General features: G+C 44.3%; 1 protein-coding gene across 6 annotated transcripts in view; it reads left to right on the forward strand.

The window, feature by feature from the left end:
• OTOF (otoferlin) overlaps window positions 1-14,247 on the forward strand; it is a 188,936-nt gene that overhangs the window by 131,326 nt on the left and 43,363 nt on the right. For all 6 annotated transcript variants that reach the window (XM_075269335.1, XM_075269338.1, XM_075269340.1 and 3 more), the window contains exons 6-13: window positions 2,375-2,448; window positions 3,235-3,361; window positions 3,764-3,818; window positions 3,926-4,057; window positions 4,156-4,218; window positions 5,483-5,567; window positions 5,995-6,154; window positions 11,363-11,549. In XM_075269335.1, coding sequence (XP_075125436.1) covers window positions 2,375-2,448; window positions 3,235-3,361; window positions 3,764-3,818; window positions 3,926-4,057; window positions 4,156-4,218; window positions 5,483-5,567; window positions 5,995-6,154; window positions 11,363-11,549 — 883 coding nt within the window. The remainder of the gene's footprint in view (window positions 1-2,374; window positions 2,449-3,234; window positions 3,362-3,763; window positions 3,819-3,925; window positions 4,058-4,155; window positions 4,219-5,482; window positions 5,568-5,994; window positions 6,155-11,362; window positions 11,550-14,247) is intronic.

Here is a 14,247-nt window from a genome sequence, read left to right on the forward strand (position 1 = left end):
CTACTACTACTACTACTACTACTACTACTACTACTACTACTACTACTACTATTGCAGGACTATGTATTCTTAGGATGGGGTTTGCACAGTTTTCATTTTAACTGCAACTTAAAGGGGACCTTTCACCTCCTCCACCAACTTCAACTTTTTGCATCCTCCAATAGGATCCTCTTCACTGATTCTGGCATAGTTAGAATTTCTCCTCTAGCCCCCGCCGTTCCGGAGCAATCACTGCTGTTAGTTTCAGCTCAGTTAAGTTGTCTACAGCCAGGTGGGCGGTCCCTGACTCTCTGATCCAGACTAGGACCGCCCACCTGAGAGTGTAACGGGGCTGAAACTAACAGCAATGATTTTTTGGCAACAGAAGGGGCTAGAAAAAAAATTCCAACTCCAACTGTGTCGGTATCAGTGGAAGGCCAACTATTGGAGTTGGGGCAAGTGGAAAAAAGTCCTTTTTAAGAGTTCTCTGTACTCACTATGTAAAATCCATCGGCTGGCCAATTTCAGTCATGTGTTTGAAGTTCTTCCAACTCACTCCTTACATACCGTATGATATTGCCAGAAAGAAGGATGGGTCATGGCAGGTTTCCTCATGTCCAATGTATATCTATGGGTTTGGCATCAGTTTATTTACCTTTGCCATCCGGAAAAAAAAAAAAATGTTGCGGCGAATGTGCATGTCCATGATGGCTTTATGAGGAATAGATTTCAGTTCATAAAGCATTTGGGTGCCGGTTATTTCACATGTATGGGTAGATGTAGCCTGTACTGGTGTATGAAGCAGCTCTTCATCTCCATCTCTCACAGCAGGAAATCCCAGCAAACTATCAAGCTTGATTCTTTATTTTTTATTTATTTATTTTTTTTTATAAATTCTTTATTTATGAAAACAAGATCACATAGGAGAGAGAATAAGAGATATCAAAATAAACAATCATATAACAAAACAAGGGGGACCCAATTACGATGAGGGTCGCCAGTCAAATTCAAGGGCCGGACCTCACCACAACCAACAATACGGGGGAGGAGAGGCCGATACAGTGTCAATACGTAAAAAATGAAAGAGGACGGAAGAGGGACAGAAAGAAGCGGGGGAAAAGCATCTGGGGGGGAGGACAAGAGGTAAGCTAGGGAGGGGGGGAGGGGGAAGAGAAACGGGGGGAAGCCGTCAGGGAGGAGAAGGGAATAGGAAAAGCGGGGGGGGGGGAGTCCCGGAACACACCTACCCCAGAATCTAACCCACAGCCCACTATGGCCCTGTATTGACCTGAGCCCTGGAAAAGGATCCAAGGGGTCCAGGCCCTAAGGAAAACATCATAGGCGAAAACATCATGGCTTGGAGGTCCTCCACTTTGCGAACCCAGTGGCGAAGAGATGGGGAATTAGGGGATTTCCACAAGGCCGGGATGCAAGCCCTAGCTGCATTAATCGGGTGTCGAACTGCAGACTTTCGGTAGGCCTTGCGGGAGGACCCAGACAGATGAAGGAGGAAGCAGGCCGGGGTATTGGGCAGATCAGTCTGGAAAATCTGAGACGTTACACGATGGACACCATCCCAGAACTCTCTCAGAACCGGGCAACCCCAGAAAACATGGAGAAGAGTCCCCTCCTCCGAACCACACCGCCAACAAAGGGGAGAGGCGGACTGGAAAAATTTATGCAGAAGGGAAGGGACATGGTACCACCTGGTAAGAATCTTGTAGCCCGCCTCTTGGTATTTACAGGCCATTGAGCTCTTATGGGCAAGCTCCAAGATTCTGGAGCAGTCCACGTCCGAAAAGGAGAGGTTAAGATCAGCCTCCCATTTGGAGAGGAAAGAGGGTCTGTGGTCCGGAGAAGGGGAGACCAAAAGGGCATAAAACTCCGACAGGGAGTGGCGTTGAAGACCAGAGCCAACACAGGCCTTCTCAAAGCTCGTGAGAAGTCTATCAAAGGAGATCGGGTCAACGAAGGAGGAAAGAAAGTGGGTGAGCTGCAGCCCTCTCCAGGGCCCTAGAGCAGGGAATCAAGCTTGATTCTAATTATTTCATCATCTGTACTTAGACAAGCCGTGTAGTACGTATGATGATTCCATTGTCCATGTTCTATAAGCCGTGTAGTTGTCAGAGTCCTCTCCAGGAGAATTTTTAGAGTTTTGTTTGAAAGGTGGGGGTTCAAAAATATCAAAAAATGGTATTTAGGGTTCCTCTGTGAAGTTGGAACAGTTTGTGCCTAATATTGATTTGCTGGTTACAATCCCTTTAAGTACTGGCTTTGCGTCACACTCTTCTGGGTGCATGGACAGTTCTGGTAACAGTGTGGAGTACATACAGCGCCCCCCTGTGGGAATAACCTTCTATCGATATTGTCTGATTCTTCCTCTCTCACTCTACAGAGTTGGTAAAGGTGTTTTCTCTGCCATGAAGCTCGGGAAGACTCGACCTCCCAAAGATGACGGCAGGAAGCAAGGTAGCGAGACCCCGTCCATGGCCACATCCAGTGCTCCAGACCTGCTTGAATGTCTCCTAGTTTCTGCTTGTTCTTCACCTCTCTGGATATAACCTCAGTGTTCTTGTTCCCAGCCCTCGCTGCCCTCCAAATTGGGTTCAAGATTGTGGGGCCCCCAAAGGAAAATACGGAACTTTTTAATGTAACACATCACAAATCTGTGAAAATATAACAAAATCTGGTAGACATGCTAAAGTGTTACAAGGATTGACTCACTTCAATACAATGAATGAACACATAACACTACCATATAGTTCCCAAACAGTACCGTATTATGTCTACAGATTATTGTGATACATTGATCACAAAATAGTGCCATATGGTTGCCAAATAACAATCCCATATTGTGGCTATATAGTACTTTAATACAGTAATAACATAACACTGCCATATTATGCCTATATAATGCTGCAATACAGTGAACACATAGTAGCGCCATATTGAGCCTGTATTATACTTTAATACAGTCATCATGTAACAATACACACAAATAATATTGTATCCTACCTACATTGTACTTCAGTGCAGTCGTGACCTAATGGTGCCATATACTGTAATGCAAAGCACTGTTATTCATTGATCATTTTCCCATACAATGCCCACACCAAACATTTCTAAATAATGATGCCACACAGTGCCTACATGATACCGGCATACAACGAACAAATAAAATCAAGCATATCAGTATAGTGTTGAGTCTATTTGTTCTCATTTGCTCCATCTGATGTGCCCTGCACGTCTTTACAGATGAACCGGCCATCCTTGAGACGGAAGATCTGGACCGGAAAGCAATACGACTGGGGGGAGGATTGGACCCCGACACCATATCTCTGGCCTCTGTCACAGCAGTCACTACCAATGTCTCCAATAAAAGGTAATGTCACCTGCCAATTTCACTGTAGCATGGTGTCCCTTGTAATGGTCCAATGTGCCTTGACGTGGTGGCCAAAGTTAGTCGTAGAGTCACATGATCATCCTTGGATCCATCATGACCTATTCTTATTGTATCGTGTTTCCTCCATCTCTCACAGCAGGAAGTCCCAGCACAATAATAAGTATTAGCCACTGAATGTAAGAAACTTTGATGGGGATTTTGTCATGAGACCCCCATGGCTGACTCCTCTTACTTTTAGGGTGTCAGTGTTCGGGGCATCTTGTATTGTATCTGAGCAGATGTCGGGGTGCAGTGAGCGATGAACCCCAGCATATATTACATGGTATATTGCTCTATCTACATCACCATGACTGACAATGACCAGTTATTTGTTCCATTAAGGTCCAAACCGGATATTAAAATGGAGCCGAGCGCCGGGAGACCGATGGATTACCAAGTAAGTCTGACCCCAGTGCCAGCGCTCCAGGTATCACGCCATGATGGTGACATTGTCCGCCATGTTGTTTGTCACCTCCTGTTTTATCTAGTGTTGTTACCCCACAGGTTAGTATCACGGTGATCGAGGCGCGGCAGCTAGTGGGGCTGAACATGGATCCCGTCGTGTGCGTGGAAGTTGGAGAAGAGAAGAAATACACATCTATGAAAGAGTCAACCAACTGCCCCTATTACAATGAGGTGAGGAGTGGGTGGAAGCAGCACAGAGTATTTCAGGAGAGGACTGTGCTGATCTTTGGGCAGTGTCGGCTCACGTTATATCTCTCTTCTCCCCTCAGTACTTTGTATTTGACTTCCATGTGCCTCCAGACGTGATGTTCGACAAAATAATCAAACTGTCGGTAAGTCGCTGGTTCTTCTCTTCTTGTGTGGCGATCACATTCATACCTCTTCCCCCCTCACCAGCCTCCAAATTCTCGGTACGAGGACTCTCTCTGTCTCCCCCGAAGGCCATGACTATATACCATGACACTAAATGAGAATATATAACAAATGTAATACCCTGAGCCTGCAGGGAGGAGGCACCGCTGAGCCCCGTGGGGAGGGTCATCTGTATAGGTGGAGTATTGGACAAAGTGTCCTAAACGTGGAGTAACACCATCATATAAGGACATGCCATCAGTTATGGCTCCTGTTCCTCCAGGACCTCCCATCTCCTATTTGGCTCCTCCAGGACCTCCCATCTCCTATTTGGCTCCTCCAGAACCTTCCATCACCTATTTGGCTCCTTCAGGACCTCCCATCTCCTATTTGGGTCCCCCAGGATGTTCGATCTCCTATATGGATCCTCCAGGACCTCCCATCTCCTATTTGGCTCCTCCAGGACCTCCCATCTCCTATTTGGCTCCTTCAGGACCTCCCATCTCCTATTTGGCTCCTCCAGGACCTCCCATCTCCTATTTGGGTCCTCCAGGACCTCCCATCTCCTATTTGGGTCCTCCAGGACCTCCCATCTCCTATTTTGGTCCTCCAGGACCTCCCATCTCCTATTTGGCTCCTCCGGGACCTCCCATCTCCTATTTGGCTCCTCCGGGACCTTCCATCACCTATTTGGCTCCTCCAGGACCTCCCATCTCCTATTTGGCTCCTCCAGGACCTTCCATCACCTATTTGGCTCCTCCAGCACCTTCCATCACCAATTTGGCTCCTCCAGGACCTTCCATCACCTATTTGGCTCCTCCAGCACCTTCCATCACCTATTTGGCTCCTCCAGCACCTTCCATCACCTATTTGGCTCCTCCAGGACCTCTCATCTCCTATTAGGCTCCTCCAGGACCTCCCATCTACTTTTTAGGTTCTCCATGATGTTCCATCTCCTATTTGGGTCTTCTCAATAAAGTCTGATATAGAGGTGAAGCTCCTGGGCCCCAGCTAAGAATCCATAACGGGGCCCTTACCTTGTGCCATTGGGAATAGTTGTATATTTTATGTGCAGGGCCCAGTTGCGACTGCTACCACTGCACCCACTGTAGCTACACCCCTGGTCTGATCTATATAGACCCCTCCCAGTGCTTTGCACCCCAGCCAGGGCCCAGGATCCAGGGGGGTGATTTTTGCTGCCTCCGTTTCTTTCTCTCTGTATACCATTGATCTTTGTTCACACAGGTCATCCACTCTAAGAATCTGCTGCGTAGCGGGACCTTGGTCGGCTCCTTTAAGTTGGACGTGGGGACGGTCTATACTCAGCCTGGTAGGTATAAGTACAGTTCTGGAGAAGGCAGGGATGAGTCCCTTTAAGTTTCCTTCCAATCTATAGAGAAGTCACTCAAGGTCCTGAGCCCGGGAGCACATAACTTCTGGTACATCAAAATTTGTGACTTTGTAAACATACCCGTTTTCAGATTTGTCCTCTTCTTTACCCACACCCATAGTAAACACTCTGCAGGTCATGTCACCTGACCTCCCACAATGCACTGCTCCCTGGTCATCTTAATCCTGAATTCAACTTCCTGTCCAAACCGAGAATAAAACCCCAAACTATACAGTAAAATATCAGCCCAAGGGGGTTTGTGATGATAGTCAGCATTGTATGTATATGTCCATTGGGAATTGTCAGGGGGGCAGAGTTGTCCTTTAATTTTCAGTCATTCACTAGTCATTTCCACTGTTCTATGCAGAGCACCAGTTCTACCACAAATGGGCCATCCTCTCTGACCCTGATGACATCACCGCCGGGGTGAAAGGTTACCTCAAATGTGACATCGCTGTGGTGGGGAAAGGCGACAACATAAAGACACCCCACAAATCGAATGAGACCGACGAGGATGACATCGAGGGGTGAGTGACCCCAATTTACTTGTCCGTAATATTCCCAAAAATAAGAGAATGGCTGTATGTCAGTATGGACTACATCAAGCTGAAACATATAGACCTGGTCCTTTACCTCCTGGTGATCTCCATGTATGGGGTGGAGCTTAAGTAAGAAGGTGGAGCTTAGACTACCTTGGTCTCCTGCAGAGGGGACCGTGTAATGTAGCGTAGTGTAAATCCTGGTTGCCTCTAAGTATAATAGGGTGGAGCTTATGTGAGAGGGTGGAGCTTAGGCTACCTCTTGGTAACCTCATTTATAATAGGGTGGAGCTTATGTGAGAGGGTGGAGCTTAGGCTACCTCTTAGTAACCTCATTTATAATAGGGTGGAGCTTATGTGAGAGGGTGGAGCTTAGGCTACCTCCTGGTTACCTTCATGTATAATAGGGTGGAGCTTAAGTAAGAGGGTGGAGCTTAGACTACCTTGGTCTCCTGCGGATGGGGACTGTGTAATGTAGCGTAGAGTGTAAATCCTTGTTATCTCCATGTATAATAGGGTGAAGCTTGGGTGAGAGGGTGGAGCTTAGACTACCTTGGTCTCCTGCAAATGGTGACTGTGTAGTGTAAATTCTGGTTGCCTCTATGTATAATAGGGTGGAACTTATATGAGAGAGTGGAGCTTAGACTACCTCCTGGTTACCTCCATGTATAATAGGGTGGAGCTTATATGAGAGGGTGGAGCTTAGACTACCTCCTGGTTACCTCCATGTATAATAGGGTGGAGCTTATATGAGAGGGTGGAGCTTAGACTACCTCCTGGTTACCTCCATGTATAATAGGGTGGAGCTTATATGAGAGGGTGGAGCTTAGACTACCTCCTGGTTACCTCCATGTATAATAGGGTGGAGCTTATATGAGAGGGTGGAGCTTAGACTACCTCCTGGTTACCTCCATGTATAATAGGGTGGAGCTTATATGAGAGGGTGGAGCTTAGACTACCTCCTGGTTACCTCCATGTATAATAGGGTGGAGCTTATATGAGAGGGTGGAGCTTAGACTACCTCCTGGTTATTGCCATGTATAATAGGGTGGAGTTTATGTGAGAGGGTGGAGCTTAGACTACCTCCTGGTTACCTCCATGTATAATAGGGTGGAGCTTATATGAGAGGGTGGAGCTTAGACTACCTCCTGGTTACCTCCATATATAATAGGGTGGAGCTTGTGAGAGGGTGGAGCTTAGACTACCTTGGTCTCCCACAGATGGTGACTATATAATATAGCGTAACATACAGTGATAATCTTACAATGTCCTCGCTGCAGGTCTCTCCGTCCTCCTGACTGACACTATATCTGAGTCTGATGATGAGCGAGAGCCTTGAAATCAGGTCAGGACAGGAGGAGTCCTGTGCACTCACCTAGTCCCCATCATTGTCCCCCGGGCGGTGATATAACACGGCGCTGTCACATTCAGTCGCTCTTATAATTGAGTTCTCCTGAGGACACAGAAGATTAAAAGAGATTTCATTCATTTATTATCTTTTAATTAAGGCCAAAGGCTCCCAAATAACCGGGAGGTAGAGCGTAGACCGTGCGGGATGGGCGGAAGCTCCAGGAGAGGGGGGAGGATGATAAATGAGGAGAGTCAGAGCTAGATATGGGTGGAAAGACCTAAAAAGAATCCTCTATTGGTCGGTGTAACAAGTAATAAGCTTGTTAGACCTGATGAGAGCCCCCAAAAATTTCAGACCCCAGACCTCAGAATTAACTCAGACCCTAAACCAAACCCCAAATTTAATTCACATCCCAGATCAGACCCTCAAATAAATCCAGACCCCAGACTAGAGCTCCTAAATAACTTCAGACACCAACCCCCGACCAGATTATTTTAGGTTACCCTCACTGCAGCACGGCTGATTTCCTTTGATATCTGGCAGTCTGTGCACCATAAATTTATTCCCCCTGCCCTCTGGTGCACTGATGTGAGAAGATTTATGACACACAGCCTTCCACTGTCAGAAAGGAGAAACGTATCAGTTGTTTAACAGTGTCTAGTCAACATGGGCCACGGTGTGATTGCAGCTCCTGCGCTCTTTATCACTATACAGACAACATAATAGGGGGTGGGGTGAGTCCTATATAGTGACCCCGGCTAAGATTTTATAGAAGAGTACCTCTTTAAGTCCTGAGACTTTCAGTATTCGTATCCAGAACTCCTCCGCTGTACATGGAAACAGTGTATTCAGGAGAGACTCGATCTTTTAATAGACAAACATCAAAGCCCTCCCTATAAGACGTCTGGGAGCCGCGCTGCACGTACAGTCCCCAGGCAAAGGGGAGGAAAAGCAAGAAATGACATTTGTGATTCCCGAAACAACTGAATCGGCGACTTTTATATAAATTCTGACAGGGAGAAGGAGAAGTTGGCAGAAAGTTGCAGATCTTTTCAGACTTCTATTTTACAGAGTACAAAGGGAAAGTGAGCGCAGGAGAAGTAATAATGGGGAGGGGGAAATAGAGGAGTTTAACCCTTTCCCAACATCTACCGTACTAAGTGTCAGGTATATGGCGGTCACTCAGGAGCCAAGACCAAAGCTGACTAAGGAGCCATTATACCAGCAGTGCCCCCAACTGGGGGTGGATTACCGGCCCTGTAACAAGATCCAGGGCAGTGATCCGATGCCATTCCAGCCTGTAACCTATCGAAGGCTCCCAGGCTTGTCCTGGCATTACTTCTATTACAGGCCGCTCTATGTAACCTGTAACATAAGTGCAAGTAGTTTGTAATGCAATGCATTAGCGATCAGACCCTGGGGTTAAAATGCAACTAAAACTAGATATATTTGAAACCCCTTGAATTTTACCGAAATATAGAATATGGGGACAGGTCATTTTGGCTACACAGTGAACACTGTGAGAACAAAGCCCATAAGAAAGTTGCAGGAATGAACTTTCTCTCCAATACTACCCCAATCTTACTACAGAGATACAGGAACATAACCAATCTTACTACAGAGATGCAGGAACACAACCCAGCTTACTACAGAGATACAGGAACACAACCAATCTTACTACAGAGATACAGGAACACAACCAATCTTACTACAGAGATACAGGAACACAACTAATCTTACTACAGAGATACAGGAACACAACCAATCTTACTACATAGATACGGGAACACAACCAAGCTTATTACAGAGATATAGGAACACAACCAATCTTACTACAGAGATATAGGAACACAACCAATCTTACTACAGAGATACAGGAACATAACCAATCTTACTACAGAGATATAGGAACGCAGCCCAGCTTACTACAGAGATACAGGAACACAACCAATCTTACTACAGAGATATAGGAACACAACCAATCTTACTACAGAGATATAGGAACACAACCAATCTTACTACAGAGATACAGGAACATAACTAATCTTACTACAGAGATACAGGAACATAACCAATTTTACTACATAGATACAGGAACACAACCAATCTTACTACATAGATACAGGAACATAACCAATCTTACTACATACAGTAGATACAGGAACATAACCAATCTTACTACATAGATACAGGAACATAACCAATCTTACTACAGAGATACAGGAACATAACCAATCTTACTACATAGATACAGGAACACAACCAATCTTACTACATAGATACAGGAACATAACCAATCTTACTACATACAGTAGATACAGGAACATAACCAATCTTACTACATAGATACAGGAACATAACCAATCTTACTACAGAGATACAGGAACACAACCAATCTTACTACAGAGATACAGGAACACAACCAATCTTACTACAGAGATACAGGAACACAACCAATCTTATTACAAAGATACAGGAACACAACCAATCTTATTACAGAGATACAGGAACATAACCAATCTTACTACATAGATACAGGAACACAACCAATCTTATTACAGAGATACAGGAACATAACCAATCTTACTACAGAGATACAGGAACACAACCAATCTTACTACATAGATACAGGAACATAACCAATCTTATTACAGAGATACAGGAACATAACCAATCTTACTACATAGATACAGGAACATAACCAATCTTATTACAGAGATACAGGAACATAACCAATCTTACTACAGAGATACAGGAACATAACCAATCTTACTACAGAGATACAGGAACATAACCAATCTTACTACAGAGATACAGGAACACAACCAATCTTACTACAGAGATACAGGAACACAACCAATCTTACTACATAGATACAGGAACATAACAAATCTTACTACATAGATACAGGAACATAACCAATCTTACTACAGAGATACAGGAACATAACCAATCTTACTACAGAGATACAGGAACATAACCAATCTTACTACATAGATACAGGAACACAACCAATCTTACTACATAGATACAGGAACATAACCAATCTTACTACATACAGTAGATACAGGAACATAACCAATCTTACTACATAGATACAGGAACATAACCAATCTTACTACAGAGATACAGGAACACAACCAATCTTACTACAGAGATACAGGAACATAACCAATCTTACTACAGAGATACAGGAACATAACCAATCTTACTACATAGATACAGGAACACAACCAATCTTACTACAGAGATACAGGAACACAACCAATCTTATTACAGAGATACAGGAACACAACCAATCTTATTACAGAGATACAGGAACATAACCAATCTTACTACATAGATACAGGAACACAACCAATCTTACTACAGAGATACAGGAACATAACCAATCTTACTACAGAGATACAGGAACATAACCAATCTTACTACATAGATACAGGAACACAACCAATCTTATTACAGAGATACAGGAACACAACCAATCTTATTACAGAGATACAGGAACATAACCAATCTTACTACAGAGATACAGGAACACAACCAATCTTATTACAGAGATACAGGAACATAACCAATCTTACTACAGAGATACAGGAACATAACCAATCTTACTACAGAGATACAGGAACATAACCAGGGATACATTGCCTATTTATAGCGGTCAGAGCTTCATTCTTCTGATACGTACCTCTAAATTCTTTGTGCGGACCCAACATTGAATATTCCAGTTCCAGCAGCTTTCTCAGGATCATACTGATCTATGTTATTACTGACCAGTTTGCAGTAAGTGTCTCTTTAATGGTGGCCATTGACCTCAGAAATGTCACTTCTACCGTTTCTAGGAATCTGCTCCTTCCAGACGGAGTTCCTCCAGAACGCCAGTGGGCTCGATTCTATGTGAAAATTTACCGTGCCGAAGGTCTACCACGAATGAACACCAGCATCATGGCCAACGTGAAGAAGGCTCTAATTGGGGAAAACAAAGACTTAGTAGATCCCTATGTGCAAGTCATGTTTGCAGGACAAAAGGTACAGAAGGATGTCGGGGGTTGAGGTGCACTCAAGTCTATTAGTGGGGTGTATTACTATTAGGAAGTAGGTAAATCCATTGATTGCTGGAGGAACCTGTGAAGGGCTGCATGTTATCCCTACAGCGGCCACTACTGGACAAATATGGTATTACATGGTGTCCATTCGAATGAATTGTTGACCATGTGGTACATAGTCCTCCAGGGGGAAGAGAAAAACTCAGTTTAGGTGATATAGTGATGTGAGCCTCGTACCGCCGCCGCCTGGGTCATTACGGATCAGTCTGGAGAATTGCTTTAACCCCTTACTGTCCAGTCCGTGTCATTTTTCTGAATATTTTACTATTTTCTTCCCCGTCCTTCATCATTTTCCGACATGAACGGGAGGAACAGTGAAGAATAATGGTTTTAATAAGGCCGACTCCTCAGATACTGACAGAAGCAATTATTTCCTACCCGTGTAGCCGGCGCCGACAGTTAAGGGCAGGCAACTGCGCAAATCTTAATAATGTCACAACCTACCTTCGTTCTTAAATGAACCGATAAAGCAAATTTGGCTGGAACGCGTTGACGGCTGAGCCTGTTTTTTCGCTATAAATTAATTCCGGCACTGGAAGCATTTTAGCAATTCATGAAGCCGCCTGGTATCCCTGCGAGGGATTAATGAGGAGGTTTTATGCTGTCAGATAGTTAAACTACGCAGAGTTAAATGTGTCCGAGCCTAAAACACCCGCACTCATTATTAATGCCGGGGATGGGGCATGTTAGGAGCGAGGCAGGAGCGCCACCTGGTGGAGAAAGTGCGAACTATAGGATAACAGCCTCCAGCAGGGGGCGCATGTGTGACTTTACTGTGAAGGTGGAAATGCAGGGTAGAGAGTGATTGTTCGATTTCCATATTGACACCTGGTCTGCCATGGTTACCACTGTTCTGTGGCTACATCATGTTCCCCCCACGTATTCACTGTCCAATTCCCTGGTGGCGCGGTGGGTCCCATAATATGGTGGTATGGTGTATTTACTAATATAACCCCAGTGGGCTTCATAATATCCCTTGTAATATGGCGGGTTTCATAGTTATATCCCTGGTGACCAGTGGGTTAATAAATACATCGCTGGTGTCCAGCGGGTTAATAAACATGTCCCTGGTGTCCAGTGGGTTAATAAATACCTCCCTGGTGTCCAGTGGGTTAATAAATATGTCCCTGGTGACCAGTGGGTTAATAAATATGTCCCTGGAGTCCAGTGGGTTAATAAATATATCCCTGGTGTCCAAAGGGTTAATAAATATATCCCTGGTATCAAAAGGGTTAATAAATATATCCCTGGTATCCAATGGGTTAATAAATACATCCCTGGAGTCCAGTGGGTTAATAAATATATCCCTGGTGTCCAAAGGGTTAATAAATATATCCCTGGTATCAAAAGGGTTAATAAATATATCCCTGGTATCCAATGGGTTAACAAATACATCCCTGGTGTCCAGTGGGTTAATAAATATATCCCTGGTATCCGATGGGTTAATAAATATGTCCCTGGTATCTGATGGGTTAATAACTATATCCCTGGTGTTCAAAGGGTTAATACATATATCCCTGGTTTCCAATGGGTTAATAAATATATCCCTGGTGTCCAGTGGGTCAATAAATACCTCCCTGGAGTCCAATGGGTTAATAAATATGTCCCTGGTATCCGATGGGTTAATAACTATATCCCTGGTGTCCATCGGGTTAATAAATATATCCCTGGTGTCCATCGGGTTAATAAATATATCCCTGGTATCCAGTAGGTTAATAAACATATCCCTGGTGTCCAGTGGGTTAATAAATACATCCCTGGTATCCGATGGGTTAATAAATACATCCCTGGTGTCCAGTGGGTTAATAAATATATCCCTGGTATCCGATGGGTTAATAAATATGTCCCTGGTATCCGATGGGTTAATAACTATATCCCTGGTGTTCAAAGGGTTAATACATATATCCCTGGTTTCCAATGGGTTAATAAATATATCCCTGGTGTCCAGTGGGTCAATAAATATGTCCCTGGTATCCGATGGGTTAATAAATATATCCCTGGTGTCCAATGGGTTAATAAATATATCCCTGGTGTCCAATGGGTTAATAAATATATCCCTGGTGTCCATCGGGTTAATAAATATATCCCTGGTGTCCAATGGGTTAATAAGTATGTCCCTGGTATCCAGTAGGTTAATAAACATATCCCTGGTGTCCAGTGGGTTAATAAATACATCCCTGGTATCCAATGGGTTAATAAATACATCCCTGGTGTCCAGTGGGTTAATAAATACATCCCTGGTATCCGATGGGTTAATAAATATATCCCTGGTATCCGATGGGTTAATAAATACATCCCTGGATTTTAGTGGGTTAATAAATACATTCCTGGAGTCCAGTGGGTTAATAACTATATCACACGTGTCCTGCTATATTTCCGTACATATTTCTGGACTCCAGTGAGATGACCCCGCTGTGGAGTAGTGTTTCTGGATCTCTCTGGCGGTCTCGGGGGTCACTGCCCCGACTATTCTATAACACAGAGGCCGTAGAAAACAATAAGATGGGTCCGAGGTAACAAGAACATTTTTCCAACTTTGGAAATAAATCTGGCTAAATGTCACAATTTCTTGGCCTTTTTTCTCAACATTTTGAAAGCTCTGAGAACCTTTGTGTCTTGTG

Source organism: Leptodactylus fuscus, chromosome 3 (assembly GCF_031893055.1).
Source record: "Leptodactylus fuscus isolate aLepFus1 chromosome 3, aLepFus1.hap2, whole genome shotgun sequence".
Classification (NCBI taxonomy): Eukaryota; Metazoa; Chordata; class Amphibia; order Anura; family Leptodactylidae; genus Leptodactylus; species Leptodactylus fuscus.